At 31.2% G+C, this 20,723-nt stretch overlaps 1 protein-coding gene across 1 annotated transcript; it reads left to right on the plus strand.

The window, feature by feature from the left end:
* Window positions 1–10,000: 10,000 nt before the first annotated feature.
* LOC107468900 (urease) lies at window positions 10,001–20,384 on the plus strand. Its single transcript, XM_016088281.3, has 19 exons — window positions 10,001–10,182; window positions 10,295–10,466; window positions 11,078–11,151; window positions 11,327–11,372; window positions 12,155–12,260; window positions 12,882–13,027; window positions 13,829–13,939; window positions 14,033–14,196; window positions 14,294–14,675; window positions 14,754–14,862; window positions 15,095–15,234; window positions 15,372–15,509; window positions 15,583–15,674; window positions 16,010–16,139; window positions 16,235–16,393; window positions 16,690–16,863; window positions 17,186–17,320; window positions 17,638–17,709; window positions 20,037–20,384. Exons 2-19 carry the CDS (start codon window positions 10,341–10,343, stop codon window positions 20,256–20,258), a joined length of 2,526 nt encoding a protein of 841 aa, XP_015943767.1. The 5' UTR covers window positions 10,001–10,182; window positions 10,295–10,340; the 3' UTR covers window positions 20,259–20,384.
* Window positions 20,385–20,723: the final 339 nt, after the last annotated feature.

Genomic DNA, 20,723 nt, shown 5'->3' on the forward strand with positions numbered 1-20,723 from the left:
ATAAACTATGCATTGAATAATAAACCATTCCAATTTCACAAAGTTACAAAAGTTTCCAAATTCCATTTCCATCATTCAATCGAACAGGTAGAATGCATCAAAAAAGCAGAACCGTGCAATCTAAATAGCCAATGATAGTACAAGATTCAAACTTTAACCAATTCTAAGTTTCTAACAACAAGAAACCACACACTACACGGAAGGGAAAAAATAAACTGAAGAAGCAGTGCTTACGGGCCGAGCAGAGAGAGACACGTTCGCAGTGAACCGGTGAGACAGAGTGAGGTCGGAGAGAGAGAGATCGAAGAGAGAGCGCGCGCTTAAAGAAGATCAAACAAAGACGAGGAGAATAGGCTCGAAGAGAGAGAGCGCGCTTAAAAAGTAAAAACCAAGGTTGTGACTTGTGAGGACTGGTCACTGGTTCAGTAAAGTGACTAGTTTAATGTTCAACTTTGATTGAATTCATTTAATTAAATATACAATAAAATTATTAAAAAATTAATATTTTTTAAATTAATAAATTTTAAAATTTTATCATTTTACATAATGATTCATATTTTATCATTAAAAATTTATAATAAAATTTTTTTAATTAATTTCTAAACTAAAATCAAACTCAACTGCTTGAGATAAACATTCCAAAAGAAAAATTCTTGTAATATAAGAACTAAAAAAATATTTCTGAGATTTAGAATTGAAAATATTATTAAGAATCAATACACACTAATCATATTATTTTGAACTAAAAACTGAATCACACTTCTAAATACAAAATTTGCAGTCTGTACTATATATATAAAAGCTATTGACATGAAACAGAATAACTAACTAATCAAGAGTTTACCTATTTTCTTTAGCTCTTTCTTGAACCGAATTTTATTCTATTACATTTGTATCCTTAATACTAATCAAGTATTCAACAAAAATTCAGAATCTAAAAACTTCTCGGCATCCAAAGTCATCCAAAGCTAGAGAATCTAAAAACAGAAAATTAAACAAAGAATCTGTTATGCAGATTTTTAGCAAAATCTGGGTTAGTTCGATATCTAATGATTTAGAAGTAAAACCTACTCTTCTTATGAGTACCAATTTTCAAATTGTGTACCAAAAGATTCCAATTTTAGACGAATATAGAAGAAAAGAAAAAATTTGAAATGTAAATGAAATTTAAATTACTTGAAATCAATATTACAGAATAAAGTAAATGACTTGAAATTAAAACAAAGCAATAAAATGCATTCAACAAAGGTCAAAGGACTTTGAATTCAAAAGACAATACGAAAATGTTAAAGAAGAAAACCAAGACTTTGCAAAGGAAAGTAAATTTACAGAAAGAGTAAAGATTACAAAAAAAAATTTAAAGAAATATAAAAGATGTGGAAAAAATTTTATAGAAAAAAAAAAGCTCTTTGCAGGCTCAAAAAGTCAATGAAGAATTGGGGATGTGATTGTATGAGAGTATTTTTCTGAAAACGAATTCCAACCCTTATTCCTTCCATTCTTCAACTATTTATAAGAGTCATTGACCAATCAAACTTCAACATATTTTCCATGTGTAAAAATTCTTTGATAACTATTTTCGCATTTTTAGATTATCATGTGACTGCTACCAAAGCTATCTTTACTTGTTAACCTCCTTGCCATTTTGATTGTTTCACTTTTTTTTTTTTTTGAAGAGTTAATCCGATCAAATCCATCTTTCTTGTCAATAAACTCTTCCTGATGAGATTCACAATCTTCGAAGATACTAAACGAGTCTTAAACTCGATTTTTAAAACTTGTTTAATTTTAACCAACTTGGGTTGGTCGAGTGGTCAGCTCACTCGTCCGCTTAAGCAAGTGTCGGGGGTTCGAATCCCACCTTCGCCTTGTGCATGCAGCAACCCATTGGCCAGTGGCAGACCCTTAAATGGAGCTCAGATCCGCGACGAATTGGTCCTTGACCTATCGGATTGGGAGATACCGTGGAAAACAAAAAAAACTTGTTTAATTTTGACTAACAAATTCTTCTTTAGAATTGACATTCATCGCAATCAAATTGGGAATATAATGTTCAATCCTATATGAACAAGACTCTTTAAATACCATATTCAATTAATTAATTTAAACAAAGTCCATTAACTACTCATGTCTCTATAAATCCAATAATTATGTTCACTACAGTACGTTTTTTCATTAATCATCGCTTCTCTCTCTCCTTTAGTTTTACTTTTCAAAATTTTTTTTTTCAAATTTGAAAAAAGAAACCACAAAAACCCTTCACCTCCAACAAAGAAGAACTCCATTTTTCTTTCACCGTTCTCTTTGGCAACACCTCCTCAATCAACGACAACACAACAGTGACTTCCTTAATTTTCTGGTTCTTTCACTTATTCTTCTTCTCATTCTATCTAGTAATTGTTCTATCTCCAACTTCATCTTTCTTCTTTTCCTGATTTTATTCCCTTTTCTATAACAATGGCTTCATCTAAAGCTCCAAAAACTTCATCATCCAAAGATGAAGGGAAACAAATCTTAAATTGAAACGTTCGAACAACCCAATTTGAAAAACTGCAAGAAATAACAAAAACAAGATTGAAGAAAAAAATGATAAACCTGTACAAAAAGTATGTGTTAATTTTCAGTGTATTTTATCAATTTTATTGTATTTATTTGTATGATGATTTTTTGCTTTTTTAAGATGCAGGAAAAAACTACAGATATTCCAAAAAGTGGACTCCACTTGACAAAAGCTCAATATGATTTTTAATAAATGTAAGATTCAATATCTGAAATTATTTCTTTGCCAAAATTTCTTAAAATCTGATGTAATTACTCTAGTTTTACTGAATAATATTTATTTTGTCCTTAGAATGCCACATGTAAATTTGTCAAGTGAAAATGATTTTGTATTTCAAACATAGACATGCTGTCAGAGTTTTGTAAATCAATCAAGTGATAACATGTAATTTCTATTTCTCTTACCATTTCTTTTATCTCTTATGCTACCATAATCTGTTTCTAATTTCATATATATTTTTTAGAATAAAAACCCCTTTAATATTTTATTCAAGAAAAAACTGCAAATATATAAGTTCTCACATACAACAGAAGATGTATTTTTATTGCTTGAGGTGTTGTGGTGAGATGATTTCAGTATATTACAAGTTCAACAAACAAGAAGAAACATTGCAAGAACTAAACCTTGTTCATGAAGCAAGAATAGAAAAAGAAATCTAATTGTAGGAAAGGATGAGTAGCACAACTATTGATATCGATAATGATCCTAAAGAACAAATGATTGTTCTTCAAAAACAAACTCATTCTCAATCTAAATCACTCGACATGTGAGTTTTCCAATTCATTTTCAATGTTCTAATCATTGAGTTAATCATTTACACCTGAATGTTTACTGAATATTAACTTCTTCATTGTATGTCTTCATTAGAGTTCCACTTCAAGTATTTGCTCCTTCTTCGGAAACCCCTATCTCAAGTCTTTTGCAAACTCAACAACCTACTGCAAAGTCTCCCGTAAAGGAATATATAGAAGAAGAAGCCTATTAATGCGTAAGTATTAATTAAATTTTTTTTCTTATAGTTTTGGTGTATTTCATGTGATTTGAGGTGCATTTGGTGTTGTTTTTCTCTTTTAGTTGTAACTAGGCATCAGAATGTTATGATAGTGCTTCTGATAATTTTTTTTGCATGTTTGAGTGATTTACATGAATTTTTTTTACCTTTTTTGAGGGATTTTGTTCATGATTTGTTGTAACTAGTCCATAAAAATTTATTGTAGTACTTCTGGTGTCATTTTGTGCATGTTTGATTGAGTTGTATGTCTTTTTGAATTGACATTGTGTGATGCAATTAAGAAATAATAGCGGTGTATTTAGTTTGTATTTCGGTGTATTTCAATGAATTGAGGTGCATTTAGTGTTGTTGCATTAATTAAATTCCTTTTCTAATATTTTTGCTTCATAATTCTTTTTGTGTAATCTTGTAATCCTCCACAACCTCAACAATTTGTTGCGAAGTCTCCCACGGAGGAATATAGGGAAGAACAACCTCAACAAGAAGCTCATAAGGAAGCTTTTAAAAAAAAACTCAACATGTAGCTCCTCCTAATGTATAAGTTCTACTTAATAAATTTTTTTTAAATATTTTCTGTACATTCTTAAATTATTTTATGTGTCACCATGTAGTCATCCACCCGCTCAAAACTTGAAAGCTGGATAATGATGGTTGCTAATTAATGATGTATTGAATGATGACTTTGGTGCACCATCATTTAGATTTGCCTTTAGTCAATCAAGTAATGAAGCTACAATTATCCAAGAAGGTGAATCACCAACTAAAATGAAAAATTCTCAAGACAACCCAGAGCTGGTTGAAAAGTTGGAACAGTTGATTGAGTTGATAAATACTGGGGTTGCAGCAGTATTAACATATGCTAAGGAGCAAAGTCCCCCACCAAAAAAGGTGCAGCCTACTCTGAGCTTTCTTGACAAGTTTAAAACTCCGGTAAAGTAAAAGGAAATACCAGAGGAACTTAAAGAGAAATGCTATCACTGGGTCACAAATATCAAGACTTATCAAGATGACAACACTAATAAGTGAAAAACGATATTCATGCTGAACCAAGAATCTTAACTTGAGGCAACTAGAATGCACTTTGCATCTTTAAAAGCCAAATCATATATTAAAAAGTTGGTAATCCTAGATTAATATACATTAATGATTTTCTTATGAGTTGTTGTGTCATATATGTAATAAGTTTGGATTTTTTTTTTGTAGGTGATTTTCGCAATGTGTCTCATTTTGAACAGGAAAAAAATTAAAAGATTTGAAAAACTCATATATTGTGTCCCTCTAATATTGTGGTAAGCTCTATTACTATTAAACTTTCAGTGTATTTTAAAAATATATTGTGTGTTGAAGCTGTTTCTTTCGGTATTATTCAAATTTTGCAGAATGCCATGTCGGCGAAACATAAGGACAACTACATTGATCCAAAAACTAACAAGCCTTTCCGCATTGAAGAGTATAAGGAGTATCTATTGTTTCTGGACAAGAAAAACCTTGCATCCCATCCATTTGTAAGTTTTTATTTATAAAGTTTCTTAAATAATTCTTTTATTGGGTGTCAATTAGATTAAAATATTATTTTCTCTAGCCAAACTTTTTGTCCCAGTTTGCTATACGGACCATTGATGGCTATGAATTGCGGATGTTCCAAACAAAAATTTTTATGTCCTTAACCTATATCACAAAAAGTCTCCTTTAGAAGCTAGAACAAAAATTAATAAATTTGTTATAAATTATTTATGTGATACATATTTTCATTTTTTGTATAAATTCTCTTGTTTTTGTCTGTTGTTATCATTATATAAATTCGATGCACTTTGGTTTGAAATAAGGTGCACTGGTATTTATTTGTGTGATATTATCATTTATTCATTTTGGTGTAATTAGATGAATATACTATGTTCTACTTGATATTTGGCTTTCTTTGATTTTTAGGGCTTGATGATTTCACAAATGAAGGTGTTTGCTGGAATAAAGCCTTTGATAGATAACGATGAGGGAGTCGAAGCACCATACATTAACATCAGTGGGCAGCATACAACGTATCAATCTTTTTATCTAAGAAATTTTACTTTTTTTTTTGTTACTATCCTATTTTAATGTGTTATTTCGTTTTTGTCTTTAGTTAGAATTGTGCAATATATGTGATAAAATGACTGAAAATAATTTATCCAAAAAAAAATAAAAAAGGGAAAATACGCATGGAGGAATTGGAAACAGGTAACTATCATTAAAAATAGGTAACTTTCTATTACTATATTAACAGAGTTTAATAAATAAATTTCTTTAAACTGTAGGAACAAGTTGATCATTTCAGAGTCGAATATGCTTCACTCATTCTCTTTGACAAAATAAATCAATTGAGAGATAAAGTCATTTAAGAATCTGAATCCATCAGACTCTCCAAGCCATCGGTTGCATTATTAAGTCCTTACTATAAATTTTCATCATGAGATATTAATAGTAGAAAGTTTGAATGTTGTAAATTGTTAAGAATTTTTATATTGGTTGTCTACTAAATTGTCTGTACAATGTATAGTTAAAACAAACACATATTTTGTATATTTGTAAATATTCAATCAAAGCTTTTCATAAAAATTTCTTTAAAAAATTAAACTTCTATAAACCTATCTGTACTATATTATATCATGTTAATCTGAATGAATCCAGATTCACAAAAATGCAGAAAAAGAAGAATAATTTCTATGATATATCGAATTGCTACACCAAATACATCGAAAGCTATTCAAATAATAATAAACACCGAGAATGCTTACAATTTTTTCTGTAAATTTTCATGGGAAGATATAGAAATTGTGTATGTTGAATTTTTACATTGCTTAACTATTGAATTGTCTGTGTACTGTATATTTAAAACAAACAAATCCCTTGAAAAAATTGAAAAAACTAATTTCAAAACAAATAGTAACATGGTAAAATGGAATAAAATAAGAAAATATAAAAAGTAAACCTCATTTCCATAAAAAAATATTATATAGATTACACTGAAACTGTGTTACAAAATACTGAAATGCCTTCAAATAAATATCGAGAAATCTATCTTATTTTCTTGAATTTTTGAACTGATAATTCATAATATGTCCATGATAATGGCTAAAATTTGACTACACCACAAATCAACCATTTAAAAGGTTCAACTGCAAAAAGTAAATCATATATTAGCACAATTATTAACATGCACAAATTCAATTTTTTTTATTTAAAGCACAACACTTTTACCTCACTTAGAGCTTTCTTTTTCTTTTTCTTTGAAACTTTTGCAATCTGTTTTTTTCGTATTTGATTCCAATCTATTTTTAGGACGGTCTCTTGTTGTCATGCGTGGAGGATTTTGAAACTCGTTAATATCTTCCAACGAAGCATCTTTGTGAGATAACAGATATTTTTCTTTGCTTTTGACTTTATATTCTTGCATCTCAATCATCGGATTATCATAAGCGCAGTGCAGAATCGCTGTTAACTCCTCATTTTGTGATGCAAATTCACAAATATTTTGTGACCGAAATACCAAATAGTCAAATCTTCTATTTTTTGGCTCCAGTAAAGACTCGTCATGGCTACTCTTGATATGTGTGTGTGCCTCGTCTTTACGTTCTTACTTCGTCATTCTAATGTATATCTTGGTGACATTTTATCTACTAGCTCAAAACTTAACGCGCTCAGAGAATGACGGCACAATATCTCCGTTGACTTAAATAATAAGCACTGGCATTTAACTTCAGCTGATATCCCATCATATGTAACCACAAACTTGTTGAATGTTGAGTTAGAAACCTGTTCTACAATTTCATATACCGTAAAATCTAGAGCGAACTATGTTAATCTTGTGATGCAATTCACCTTTCCTTTAAATTGTACATGGAATTCTCTAAACTTCTCATGAGTATACACATGCTGAAATTTAGCTTCTATTGATGATATTATATACACTGAAAGTAGTTTCAAAAAACACAAACTAAAACAACAAATTACTTATTTGTATTGTAAGTAGTATCGAATGAAATAACATCTCAAAAATTCTCACAAGCAGCCTTGCTTCTTGCGTCGGTCCAAAAAACAATCTTAATTGACCAATCAACCTTAAGTTCAAGCTCGAAAAAGAAATTATTATTCTTTTCTTTCATTCTTAATAAGTATTTTTCAAATTCATTTGCATTCTCTAGTTCCGAAACATTACACACTTCTCTCGTAATGTAATTTCTCACATCTTTTTCAATAAAACTTAATTCATGATGACTTCTTATTGCTGTCACAAATGATTGATATGTTTTGCTTGGTCTGATTCTAGTTTTGTCGTTATTCTCAATTGTACAGTGTACATACATGCTTAATTACCTGTGCCATTTAAGCATCTTTGTTTGATTTGGACAGCACGAATGTGAATGATACAACACAACCTTCAAAACGATCCAAACACCAACATCCTTTAATATATGTATATAAATTCTTGTAGGACAATTTAATCCACCTGAGGGATTTGTCTTCTGAGTTGGAGATAGTTCAATTTCCATTTTCCCTCTCTGCTATATGTAATCAATTTGTTCTTAATTTCATTTGTCTTCTTATTTGTATTCTGAATTTTCGTAGAAAAATCTGCAAGTTTACAATAATCTTTGTAAAATTTTTCAGCTTCTTCAAGCATGTTAAAAATCATCCCAACCTTTGGCACAAGCTACTCATTAACATCACACAGAAATTGAAAAAATACCGAACGTATTTAAAAAAATAATTTATAATTCTAAATGCACTAAAACTGAGAACGAAACAAATATATCAAAATAATAATTCAAATTCAAAACTCCTGCATTACATTCAAATTCAAACAATTAACCATGAACAATAATTTCAAAAACAAAAACAAAATTATTCAACTACAAAATCATAAACTGCTAAAAAACTATATTAACTAGATTCGAACCACATTTCAACCACTTGATTCGATTAAAAAGAATAATCCAATTCACCCTGGTTTAATTGACAGCCTGAACTTGAAAATACTCCAAACCAAATTATAATTTCAAATGCACCGAAACTGAAAACGAAGCAGATTCATCAAAATAATATTTCAGATTCAAAACTCCTATATTACATTCAAATTCGAATCATCAACTATGAACATCAATTTTCTCAAACAAAAACAAAATTATTTAACTACCGAATCATAAACTACAAACGAATTACATTAACTAGATTCGAACCACACCTCAGCCACTTGATTCAATTCAAAACAATAATCCAATTCGTCCTGGTTCAATTGACAGTTTGAACTTGAATCATTTATTGTCTTCGAAAACAAAATACCTATTCAAACCTGATTTCACTACTTGATTTCAAAAAATTGATCCAGGCCTTCAAACCAGATAAAGGAATATTAATCTTGGACGAAAAAAACACAAAAAACGAAAATAACCCAAAAAAAGAAGAGAATACATAAAAGGAAGAGAACACAGAGAATGCAGAAAATACTGAGAAAATTCAAAAAAGCAAACAAAATCCAAATAAAAAAGACAGTTATATATAATCGTGCGTTAAGTCAAAAGTTTGTTAGAGGTAGTGGCACGTGAATATTAGACTTGGTTTGTTAAATGACTTGAATGTAGAGATTAATTAAATCTATTTTTCTTTCATTTTTTTCATAAAAATAAATTTAAAAAATTTTGATTAAAATAATAAAAAATTACATCTCTTATTAATATTTTTATATTTTTTTATAAAAAAATATAAAATACATTAATTTAATATTTTTGCATAATAAACATAATAATTATTTTTTTGCGTTAATTTTGTATTTTTTCAGTAGATCTATTATGTTTGTTTGTTTTTTTCTGTTCTTTGAAACGGGAAGAGGTTGATGAAAACCAATCATAAAATTTTTTTTGCATGAGCATTAGTCCAAATTATAATAACAACATGTATATACATATGTAAATATAGATATATAATCATAAGAGTAGTTTATTTGAGATATGTGTCCCATTTTTTATGATCTGTAAAGGTGAGCCAATATACATAGGTGGGTAATGGACGTACCCAGTACTAACATTGGATTACATACAAATTTTATGATACTTATATAAAATTTTAAAGTTAAAAAATAGAAGAATTTATTTATTATATTTATGTTTATTATGAATTTTTTATTTTAACATTATTTTATTTTAAAATATTATATAAAATTTTAAAGAATTTAAAAAAAAAATTATTTTTTTTGTTATAAACATGTTTATTATAATTTTTTCAACTTTTAAAAGTTGTTTTACCAAATATAATTATGGTGCTTGTATTTATTAAAAGCTATTTTTAATTTAATTTTACCAAACATAAGTGCTGCAGCTTTTAAATTCATAAGCTACTTTTAAAAAGTAAAATTTTTACCAAACTAAGCCTTAGCGTTGTTAGCCAAGTAATCCTAAACAAACCCAGCCAAAATTCGATGAGCATCCGACAAACGACATGTTAGTGTGAGAAAGGAGAAATGAGAAATGAATTGTTTACAATTTACATGGCTTGGACTTTGATTCATCAATCACGCGTTACTTCCAGTGCTCCATTATCAAAGCTCTTCCACAACAATTCAACCTTTCTTTTTTCTCTGGTAAGAACAATCACTCTCGTTCTTCATTATTTTATTTCAGAATCAGAATGTGAATCTAGCCAGTACTTTCGCTTTCGTGTTTTTTTATTTACTAATACTGAAATTTCCTCAGTTACTAGTAGTATTTCGCTGAGGACTTTTATCGAACACTTAGAGAAATGAAACTGAGTCCAAGAGAGATAGAGAAGCTAGAACTGCACAATGCTGGATTCCTTGCACAGAAACGCCTTGCTCGTGGTTTAAGACTCAATTATACCGAAGCTATTGCTCTTATAGCAACACAGGTAGTTTTGCTTCTCTGCCTTTTTTTTAAATCTTTTTTGCATGAGAAGTTTTGTAATCTGTTAAGGATTCCACTGTCAATTGCATACAGAAGCCAAAATCTTAACCCTTTGAAGGTTGATATATTATATATGATATGGTTTAATTTAATTTGTCCAAATGGAGTTGGTTTAAGTGGTACATACTTAGGGTGCGTTGGTTTCTGATTTCATAAAGTAATTTTACAACTTGATTTCTTTCTCTTTTTTTTTCTTTAATCTTTTTTATTATTAGTTTATACATTATAATCAAATTCTTGAAGTTGATTTCTTTTTTCAGTAAAAATAAATAAATAAATAAGCACACTGAAACAAAGGCACCATTAATTTCCTTAAACAAGGTCTCAAGTTATACATAAAATTCAAAGACGTGAAAGTTGTTTTCTTTTTTTCTGTAAGAAATTGCTGAAACAAACAAACCCTTAATTTAATTACTGCGGATTGAGTAAATCCCCACTAAGAGAGCTAGCTTTACCATGAAAAAGATTCTAAAGTTCAACATGATTGTCTCATGTTGAAGATACCTGTGATTTTGGGAAATATATAATTTAATTTTTGTTTTTCATATTCCATAGATTCTGGAATTTGTTCGCGATGGTGAGAAGACTGTGGCAGAACTAATGTGCATTGGGAGAGAACTCTTAGGAAGGTACTATGTCAATTTAGGTTATCTGGTGATGATTGCCTATGCTTGCTAATCATAATTATTATTACTAGTTTGAGATTTCATCTCTTTGAATTGATATTGTTCGGTAGTATCAGAAGAGGAATGAACAAGTTCTCTAGTCTTTAAAAATTTTGTCCTCACACCTTTTATTCAACAGGAGACAAGTTCTTCCTTCTGTTCCACATCTCTTGGATGCTGTTCAGGTAATGTGGCTATATTTTTAAAAGAGAAAAGCTTAAGGGCCAGAAGAATTTATTGGTTTTTATCAGCATTTTTAGCCTTTAGTCCAATTCCTTTAGTCTAGCAATCCAACAACATACTTTTAGGCCACACTTTTAAACATTGCCGGCTAACTGCTGGCTAAAAACAATAAATTATGCTGGTTAACTTGTTACTGTGAGATGTTGGAGAATATTTGAAAATGCCTGTAAACTAATCTAGAGCATATCCAAAGTATATTGTGGACTCAATTAATTCAATTAATCTTCTAATTGAGTAGGAAAATCTTAGAAATCATTAATGATGTTAGTGGAATTGGGCCTGTACTACTAATACTAGGTTACTAGTATTTGATCTATTCATTAGTTTAATTAAGAGGTATTAGGATTTGATTTTTGTATCCTGTCATCCATCAACAATGTATTCAGTGTTATATGTGTTTTATCTTTCTGTGTTTCCGTGACCCTAAATTCTTCACAATTCTTCAAGATTGGCAATCTTCATGTCTAGTGCCAAGAATACAACAATGACAACAATAATAACCAAGCATTGTAACTAGGCGGAATTTACCTTGTATATGTGATTTAAATCAGATTTGCGAACAAAATTCTTAATATATTTTGACCCTCGTTATTCTCGTTAATATGGCTCTTAAAACCTAAAAGGATAAAACTATACAAGTAGGTCAATCCTTTTGTAATGTGTTAGTACATTTTAGACTCCCTCATCCTCCTGGTGTCATCTTATTCCATAAATTTGAATGTAGGTTGAAGCCACTTTTCGTGATGGGACTAAGTTAATCACTGTTCATGACCCAGTTGCTTGCGAGAATGGAAACCTTGAGAAAGCATTGTTTGGTTCTTTTCTTCCAGGTATGCCTTGTATATGATCTTAAAGATAGATGTTTCATTATATATCTACTTAATGCTTCCATTTCTAAGCATCTTTTTCTCTAATCAAATGTTGCATGTACCGTCTTTGCAGATTAACAAGATAGGAGTTTTACAAACTATTTCTTTTATAATTTTATTTGTACTTAACCCCTGATTAAAATTCTTATATAATTTTTAGTTGTTGATTAAGATCAATATTTCTAATTTTTTAGGCAAAGGAGAATTCCGTTGTCTTGTTTATATATAAATGTAGTGGGAGACAAAATTGTTATCAGCTAATTTGAAGCATTTTTTCCCCCGAAAAGATCATTGATTTGCCTAGAACTCCAATAGTGTGTGCTTTTAATTTAAATAGTGATTATATATTGTAAGGCAAGAAAACTTATATAGATAAGCCAATATATATTCCTGTCTCTCTATTGTGCACCCAAAATATCTTGCAATAGCATTATAGTGCTCAGACTGCAAGTTTTCAATCACCTGTAATGCAGTTTGATATTGGAGAACTTTTTTTTTAGTTGAGTTACAAAACTGCAAAGCACAAATTGAAGCCTTACTTACATTAACATTTTCATTGATGCATGGAAACTGTGTTCACAGTACCTTCACTTGACAAGTTTCCCGATAATGAAGAAGATGATAGAATTCCAGGCGAAATAATATGTAGAGGTGGAAGCCTAGTTCTTAACCCTGGAAGGAAGGCTGTACTTCTCAAAGTTGTCAACAAGGGAGACAGACCAATTCAGGTGTTTGCTTACAAATGACAAACATGTCTGATAAATTTATGCATCTTTGTTTATTTTTCTTGAGAATGGGAAACTTATTCATGCCATGTTAAAAATGTTTGGAATATGCAATAATTTATCTTAGTGCCAACACTTCTAATTGCAGCAATATAAACTGTGCACAAATTGAATATCTTAAGTGTTTTCAATCAATGCTACTCAGTTGGTACTAGTTATGTAAAATGGTTTTCGGATCTATTATCGAGGGATGTATGACAATATGTATTGTGAGCAAGTGCATCTTGTTGATCCCTCTGATCCAGCAATGCACCATCTTTCGGCTATACTTATTTCAAAAAGTAGAGGCTTTTGAGTTTTTCTTGTTAATTTTATATTTCAGTAAATAGTGAAGCTTGTCTAAATATCGTCCTAAAGAGTTTAGTTTCTGAAAAAGAATAATTTCTACATGGACATCAGATATCAGCCACCCATTTAGGAATATAGAATAACTCTATATTCACATTTATGAAAAAAAGTGCATAAACAATATAATCAAACTAAATTTACATTTATAATTAAACTTTATAAACAATATAATCCAAATACAAATAAAATACAAAAATACAGTGATGGCTGATTGGTGGATGAGATACCTACTATTATTTCATGATCATTTCCTTATTTTAACTGGGATTAGGGTTTCACTTTCATTATTTACATAGATAGTATCCTCTCTTGTAAACACATCCAATTCTATCAGAATAATAGCTAAAACTTAAAATCTCATTATCAACCACTTTATAACATTCTGAAAAATTTCAGGTTGGCAGTCACTACCATTTTATTGAAGTAAATCCCTACTTAACCTTTGATAGAAAGAAAGCATATGGCATGCGCCTCAATATAGCTGCAGGGACTGCAACACGCTTTGAGGTGGAATTCTAAATCATGATCAGTTTTCAAATTTGATATAGTAATTGGAATGCATATTTCTTTGAATTTTTTACTCTTTTATACATTTGATAGCCCGGGGAATGTAAAAGTGTTGTACTTGTAAGCATTGGAGGTAACCAAATCATCAGAGGAGGTAATAACATTGCCGATGGGCCAGTTACTGTTTCCAATTGTGTAGCAGCCATGGAGGCTGTGAAGACACGACAATTCGGGCATATGGAAGAGGAAAATGCAAGGTTTATGATTTGTTATTGATGCAGTTTATATAACTTTTCCTGCATCTTTGTCAAGAGTGAATGAAAATTTCTCAAATGTCAAATTTGAATTTCCCAGGGAAGGTATTACTGGGGAAGATGATTCACTTACTACGGAAATTCCTCTAGAGGAATATGCTAACAAGTATGGCCCTACTACTGGTGACAAAATCCGTCTTGGTGATACTGACTTGTTTGCGGAAATTGAAAATGATTTTACTGCCTATGGTGATGAATGTGTTTTCGGAGGGGGGAAAGTCATAAGAGATGGAATGGGTCAGTCATGCGGCCATCCATCTGCTCACTGCTTGGATACTGTTATAACAAATGCTATGATAATCGATTATACTGGAATTATCAAGGCAGATATTGGTATCAAAGATGGCCGAATCATCTTGATTGGAAAAACAGGAAATCCAGACATCATGAATGGAATACTTCCAAATAATATGATCATTGGGGTAACTTCCCTTAACTATATTGGACACAGCAAGTTGAATTGCTATGATACAATTTAAACTCACATCTTCTATTTTTAGGCTAACACTGAAGCTATTGCTGGAGAGGGTTTGATTGTAACAGCTGGGGCCGTAGATTGTCATGTGCATTTTATATGCCCTCAATTAGCATATGAAGCCATATCAAGTGGTGAGTTTCATAAGTGGAAATAACCTCTACTGAAAGTCGCGGTTACATTTATTTCAAATATTTAACATGTCCTAGTGTGCTGGGAGATACTTGTGATTGGTTCACCGTGCTTCAATATTTTTATCATATTTTGTATTGAAACTCTAGTCTCTATTTGATTTCTTATTAGTTTGGCAATTTTCTTTCTTTCACCAAATTATTAATTGGGATCCTTTTTCTACCTTGTGTATAGGTATCACTACATTAGTTGGAGGAGGAACAGGACCAGCTGATGGAACACGTGCTACTACTTGTACGCCGGCTCCAATTCAGATGAAAATGATGCTGCAATCAACGGATGACCTGCCTCTAAACTTTGGTTTCACAGGCAAAGTGTGTTTTCTTTTGTTTGATGTATAAAATTGTGCTTCTTCTTTTTGAAGCACAAATTTTCTTGTTTTGTGAAGAATATAGAATCTCTTTCTACTTTCAAAATTCAATTAAAGTAAACCTTCTGTTTGTTGCTTCAGGGGAACAGTGCTAAGCCTGAGGACCTACATGACATAATCAGGGCAGGAGCTATGGGACTGAAGCTGCATGAGGATTGGGGAACTACACCTGCTGCAATAGATAGTTGTTTAACCATTGCGGAACAATATGATATCCAGGCACATCTCACTTATTATATTCACTTATTTACTATTGTATATTTGATTGATTTATTAACTTTTGTTATACCAGGTTAATATACATACTGACACGTTGAATGAATCTGGATTTGTGGAACATACAATTGATGCATTTAAAGGAAGAACTATTCATACTTATCACAGGTATAGACTATCTTTGAACTGCTTTTCTTTTTATTTTTTCCTAACAAAAAAATAATTTTGTATAAAAGCAGAGACATGTATATGCTATAGAAAGAGGAATTAATGGAGATGATATATAATTTGACTGCAAAATCGGTGATTGGTTTAAACCTTTGCTTTTCCCATTATATAATACTAGTTCTATACTTGTCCTATGCCTTCACATATATTTATCTGTTTGTCTCTGAACCTCTTCTTTCTGGCCCACAGAAGTTGATGAGGGTGTGGTTTTCATTCTTTGTTTACCCATGTTGATAGATCAATTCTTTAATTTTATCTGTTGTTTTATTGGGCAGTGAAGGTGCAGGCGGTGGCCATGCTCCTGATATCATCAAAGTATGTGGTGTGAAGAATGTTTTGCCCTCATCAACAAACCCCACACGCCCCTATACGTCTAATACCATAGATGAGCATCTTGACATGTTGGTATGAACCTTGACATGTTGGTTTGAAGCAAAATTACCAAGAAGTAATGTAGCTTGTGCAATTTGCTTCTGAATTTAGAGTTCAATGATGTACAGATGGTATGTCATCATCTCGATAAGAATATTCCAGAGGATGTAGCTTTTGCCGAATCAAGGATCAGAGCCGAAACAATTGCTGCTGAAGATATTTTGCATGATATGGGGGCAATTAGCATAATATCTTCTGATTCACAGGCTATGGGTCGAATTGGCGAGGTCCTTCCTTTATTTAATTAGTGCATCAATTTAAGACATAACTCTAGACTCTTCCATCATGGAAAATAGAAATATAATGCTGGATAGTGCCGAATTAAATCTTTATATGAAATGATGTGTTCTTGTAGCATTTTTCTCAATTTCTTAAAATATCTCTATGCTATTATCTCATTTAAAAAATTGTGTGGAATACTAACTATGAATGTCTCAAATTTCTCCAGTAAAAATTACTCATGAAAATCAAGATTAATTTTTTGATCCTAGGGAATGTGATGTTGGATTGGTTTCTTCCTTAGGTTATTAGTAGAACATGGCAAACTGCCAGTAAGATGAAGTTGCAAAGAGGACCACTTAAACCTGGTGATTTGGACAATGACAATGACAACTGTCGGATCAAACGATATGTTGCAAAGTACACTATAAATCCAGCTATAGCAAATGGCTTCTCTCAACACATTGGTTCAGTTGAGGTATGATGTTTAAATGTTTAGTGCTTTATCAATCTAACCAAGAATTTTCCAGGGCAAAATACATGCAGAATTTGTGTCATTTCCCATGAAAAGACATGAATGCAAATGTCATGTTTGAGGTATTTAGTGGGTAGTGCCAGTTATACAGCACTAGTATTTAGTGGCTCTTATTGTAACTTTCTCTAAGTAGTTTGCCGCGCTTTTTTTTTTTGGTTTAATTTAACTTAATTGAGGTATTAAAAGTTGGGGTTAAAGCTGATGCTGATCCTTTTTTATTTTTTATATATTATTCCAAGTGCCACATTCATATCCAGTTTTGCAGGTGGGGAAGTTAGCTGATCTTGTGTTATGGAAGCCGTCATTTTTTGGAGCAAAACCAGAAATGGTAATCAAAGGTGGGGAGGTTGCATGGGCTAACATGGGTGACCCAAATGCGAGCATCCCAACCCCCGAACCGGTAAAATTTTTAAGTCTATTTTTTAAAGAGCGTTCTGCTTTGTTTAGGGTTGTAGTTTGTGGTTAATGCTAAAAACTTACACATTAACTAGCCTGACATGAATTTTATTGAAATAATTCGGGGTTTAGAGGGGATGAAAGGAAACTGAAGGGCTTGAACTGTAAAGTGAAGTTCTTTTTACTCTTTAAACCCTTTTCTTTTATCCCTTCCCCGCCAAAACTCTCAACTCACAAATACGATCTTAGTCTACACTTCGTTACTTGTTTGTTTTCTCCATGGAACTAGTTCAAACTAAACTATGAAACACAATTATGTAGGTCATAATGAGGCCTATGTTCGTAGCCTTCGGCAAGGCTAGCAGTGCACACTCTATTGCTTTCGTGAGCAAGGTATGCAACCCCTCTTTTTCTCTATCTTTTGCAAGAGATTGGATCCCTCATTAAATTTTAAATAATTTTGTGACGCATAATTTTCACGATTAATTTAATTACTCTATTAGTCTCTGGGGTACTGCTCAATTTAGTTCCTATAAGATTAGTCATTTTGGTCCTTTACTTTTAATTGGATTAAATTAGTTCCCATAGATTACTAACGTGAAGCAAATCAGACCAGAATTCGTTATCACACCGTTAACACGTACTGACGTGGCATGTTTAGTGACATGAAGGAGTCTGCGCTAAACAAAAAATGCTAATTTAGTCCCTGTATGTAACACTGAATCATTTTGGTCCTATACTTTTAATTGAACCAAAAATTAGTCCTTGTATGTTACCATTGGAATCAATTGGTCCTCTCTTCTTGGAAGCTAGCAATTGTTGTGTTGATTGCAAGTTTTAGGTTATTTTGTGCGCACAAAATGTTGATTTCAAGTAGGTTTTTATGGAAAAATATCTTATTCCAAATTAAGTAAAGACACCTTCGATATATGATTTATGTTAGCACAGTTCCAATTTATGATTTATTAAATATGAATACAAGGCAAACTATAAACGAGTACAATTTTACACAAAAAAGACCATAACTTTTATAATCACCTGGACATAGTTTCCAAAAGATCATCATAGTAGATTATGAAAGTTATGAATTCTGTGTGTTTGTAAATTTTAATCATTTACAGCTAATTTTGATATTCATATTAATATATCAGAAATCGGCAATGCGGTAACATAAATCTCATCTATAAAAGGCTACTCGACATAAAAAATAACCCGAAACTTACAATCAACACAACAGCTGCTAGCTTTCAAGAGGAAGAGAGGACGAATTTGACTCCCTTGGTAACTTAGGCTGCGTGAGAATAAGACACAAAGGACAGAGACACAAATTTTAGTGTTCTTGTATTTTGTTTGGTAATAAACTAGAAAAAAAATTATGAAAGCCTAATTTATTCTCATTTTTTTCATTCAAAAAATTTGAGAAAATATATAATTATGAAAAATTAACAAGAATATGAAAGAAAAAATGAAAAATAAGTGGTGTCCCTTGTTAGTGTCTCTGTATCCTTCCTGTTAGGATAGATACAAAATATACTAATTCAGTGTCTCAGATACAATATTTCTATCTATGTTTCATCTTTCAAATATGATTTTGTGTTTTTGTATTCCTATCTCAATATCCCGTACCTGTAAACAAACGTAGCCTTACAAACTAATTTGGTTAAGTACAAATGCCAAAATGACTCAATCTTGTTACACACAAGAACTAGATTGAGCATTTTTCATTTAGCACGGACTTCTATGCAGAAAATTTTCTGCCACATCAGCATGTGTATAATGGCAAGATGTCGAATTTTATTCGAGAGACTAATTTGATTCTAAGATAAAAAAAAATAAAAAAAAATTATTCTCGTCCTTACTAAACTAAAACAATAATCTTAAGAGTATTTGTCTTTTGGAATATTCTACTATTCATCATAAACAAACACAAAATCGACTATTCGGAGAATATTTCACAATTTTTATAAAAAAATAGTAAATTAGGACCTAGTTGAAAATTTGTATCTAATATAGAGACTCAGTTACAAATTTTTAAACTGTAACGTCTTAATCCAAAATTTGGTAAAACTATAAGGATCGATAGAATAATTAAGCCATAATTTAAACTATATTACCCATTTGTTACCTATAAGCGAAATTAATGGATGAAAACACACGCAAGACAGTCATGTAAATTTCAAAATGAGAAGAGTTATTTCCTTAATTCCCTTTTAGATAGACGCATACACAAAGAACAACCATGCTACGTGTATACTAAAATCAGCCACTAAAATTAACCACTAATATAAAATACATGTTGAAATATAAATATACAGTAAAATAAATTAAATCACACATGTATTTATACATAAATATATTGGTGACTAATTTTAGTGACTGATTTTGCTATACAAATAGCATTTTGTACAAAGATTATACGTTCCTAAAGCACATATATATCTGCAATCGCTATTTTCATTTGTAAAATGATTGGGAGCCCTAACTTATCTTCCTAATTATTCTCCTAATTTTTAAATATTTTCTTTATGTTTTTAAAAAATAACACATATATTTGAATTTTTTAGTAGTTTAATTGTGAGCAAGCTTTAAATATACTCTAGAAACATAGAAGTATTTATCCAGTTGAGAACACACACACCCTGCACATCCACGTTTTTTTTCCCTCTCCAAAGGCAGACATTGACGCCACAATGTCGATTTGTTGGTATGTTTGCAAGCAGGCTGCTTCACGGAACAAAGTAAAAGACTTGTATGGACTTCACAAGAGAGTGGAAGCCGTTGAGAATGTGAGGAGGCTCACCAAACTTGACATGAAACTCAATAACTCTCTCCCGGAGATCACTGTCGACCCAGAATCATACACCGTTATAGCGGACGGAGAGGTTCTAGCCTGCTCTCCGGCCACGACCATTCCCCTTTCTAGGAATTACTTCCTCTTTTGATCTCAAATTTCACATTTTGTTTATTCCGGTTTGTATGAACCTCTTGTGTAATAAACTTTCGGTCTTAGGATGTATCATTCGTCAAGCTGCACTGCCTTCAACATGATTGATGATGTACTTTTTTTCCTTCACAATCCCTTCGGTATGATTCATTTGAACTTAAATTACAGTACAGAAATGAAAAATGATGCATTAGATGCATCATGCATCATGCAGTTTCGAAATAATATAATCTCGGGTTCTGCTATTTCGATATCAAGAACTATTTTACAACTACTACAAGAATACATAGTAAAAGGTGCGCAAAATACGTTAACTAAAAAGTTAATTTGAAAACAAAAATCAAAAGGTGATTTTTTCAATACCCAATTAATTTGAGGGTATTACCTACCTTTCTTACATGTTCCAATTAATTGGTGACATGTGTATTCATTAATTTCAATCAGCAAATGAATTTTTAATTTT

The sequence above is a fragment of the Arachis duranensis genome, chromosome 10 (assembly GCF_000817695.3).
Source record: "Arachis duranensis cultivar V14167 chromosome 10, aradu.V14167.gnm2.J7QH, whole genome shotgun sequence".
Lineage (NCBI taxonomy): Eukaryota > Viridiplantae > Streptophyta > Magnoliopsida > Fabales > Fabaceae > Arachis > Arachis duranensis.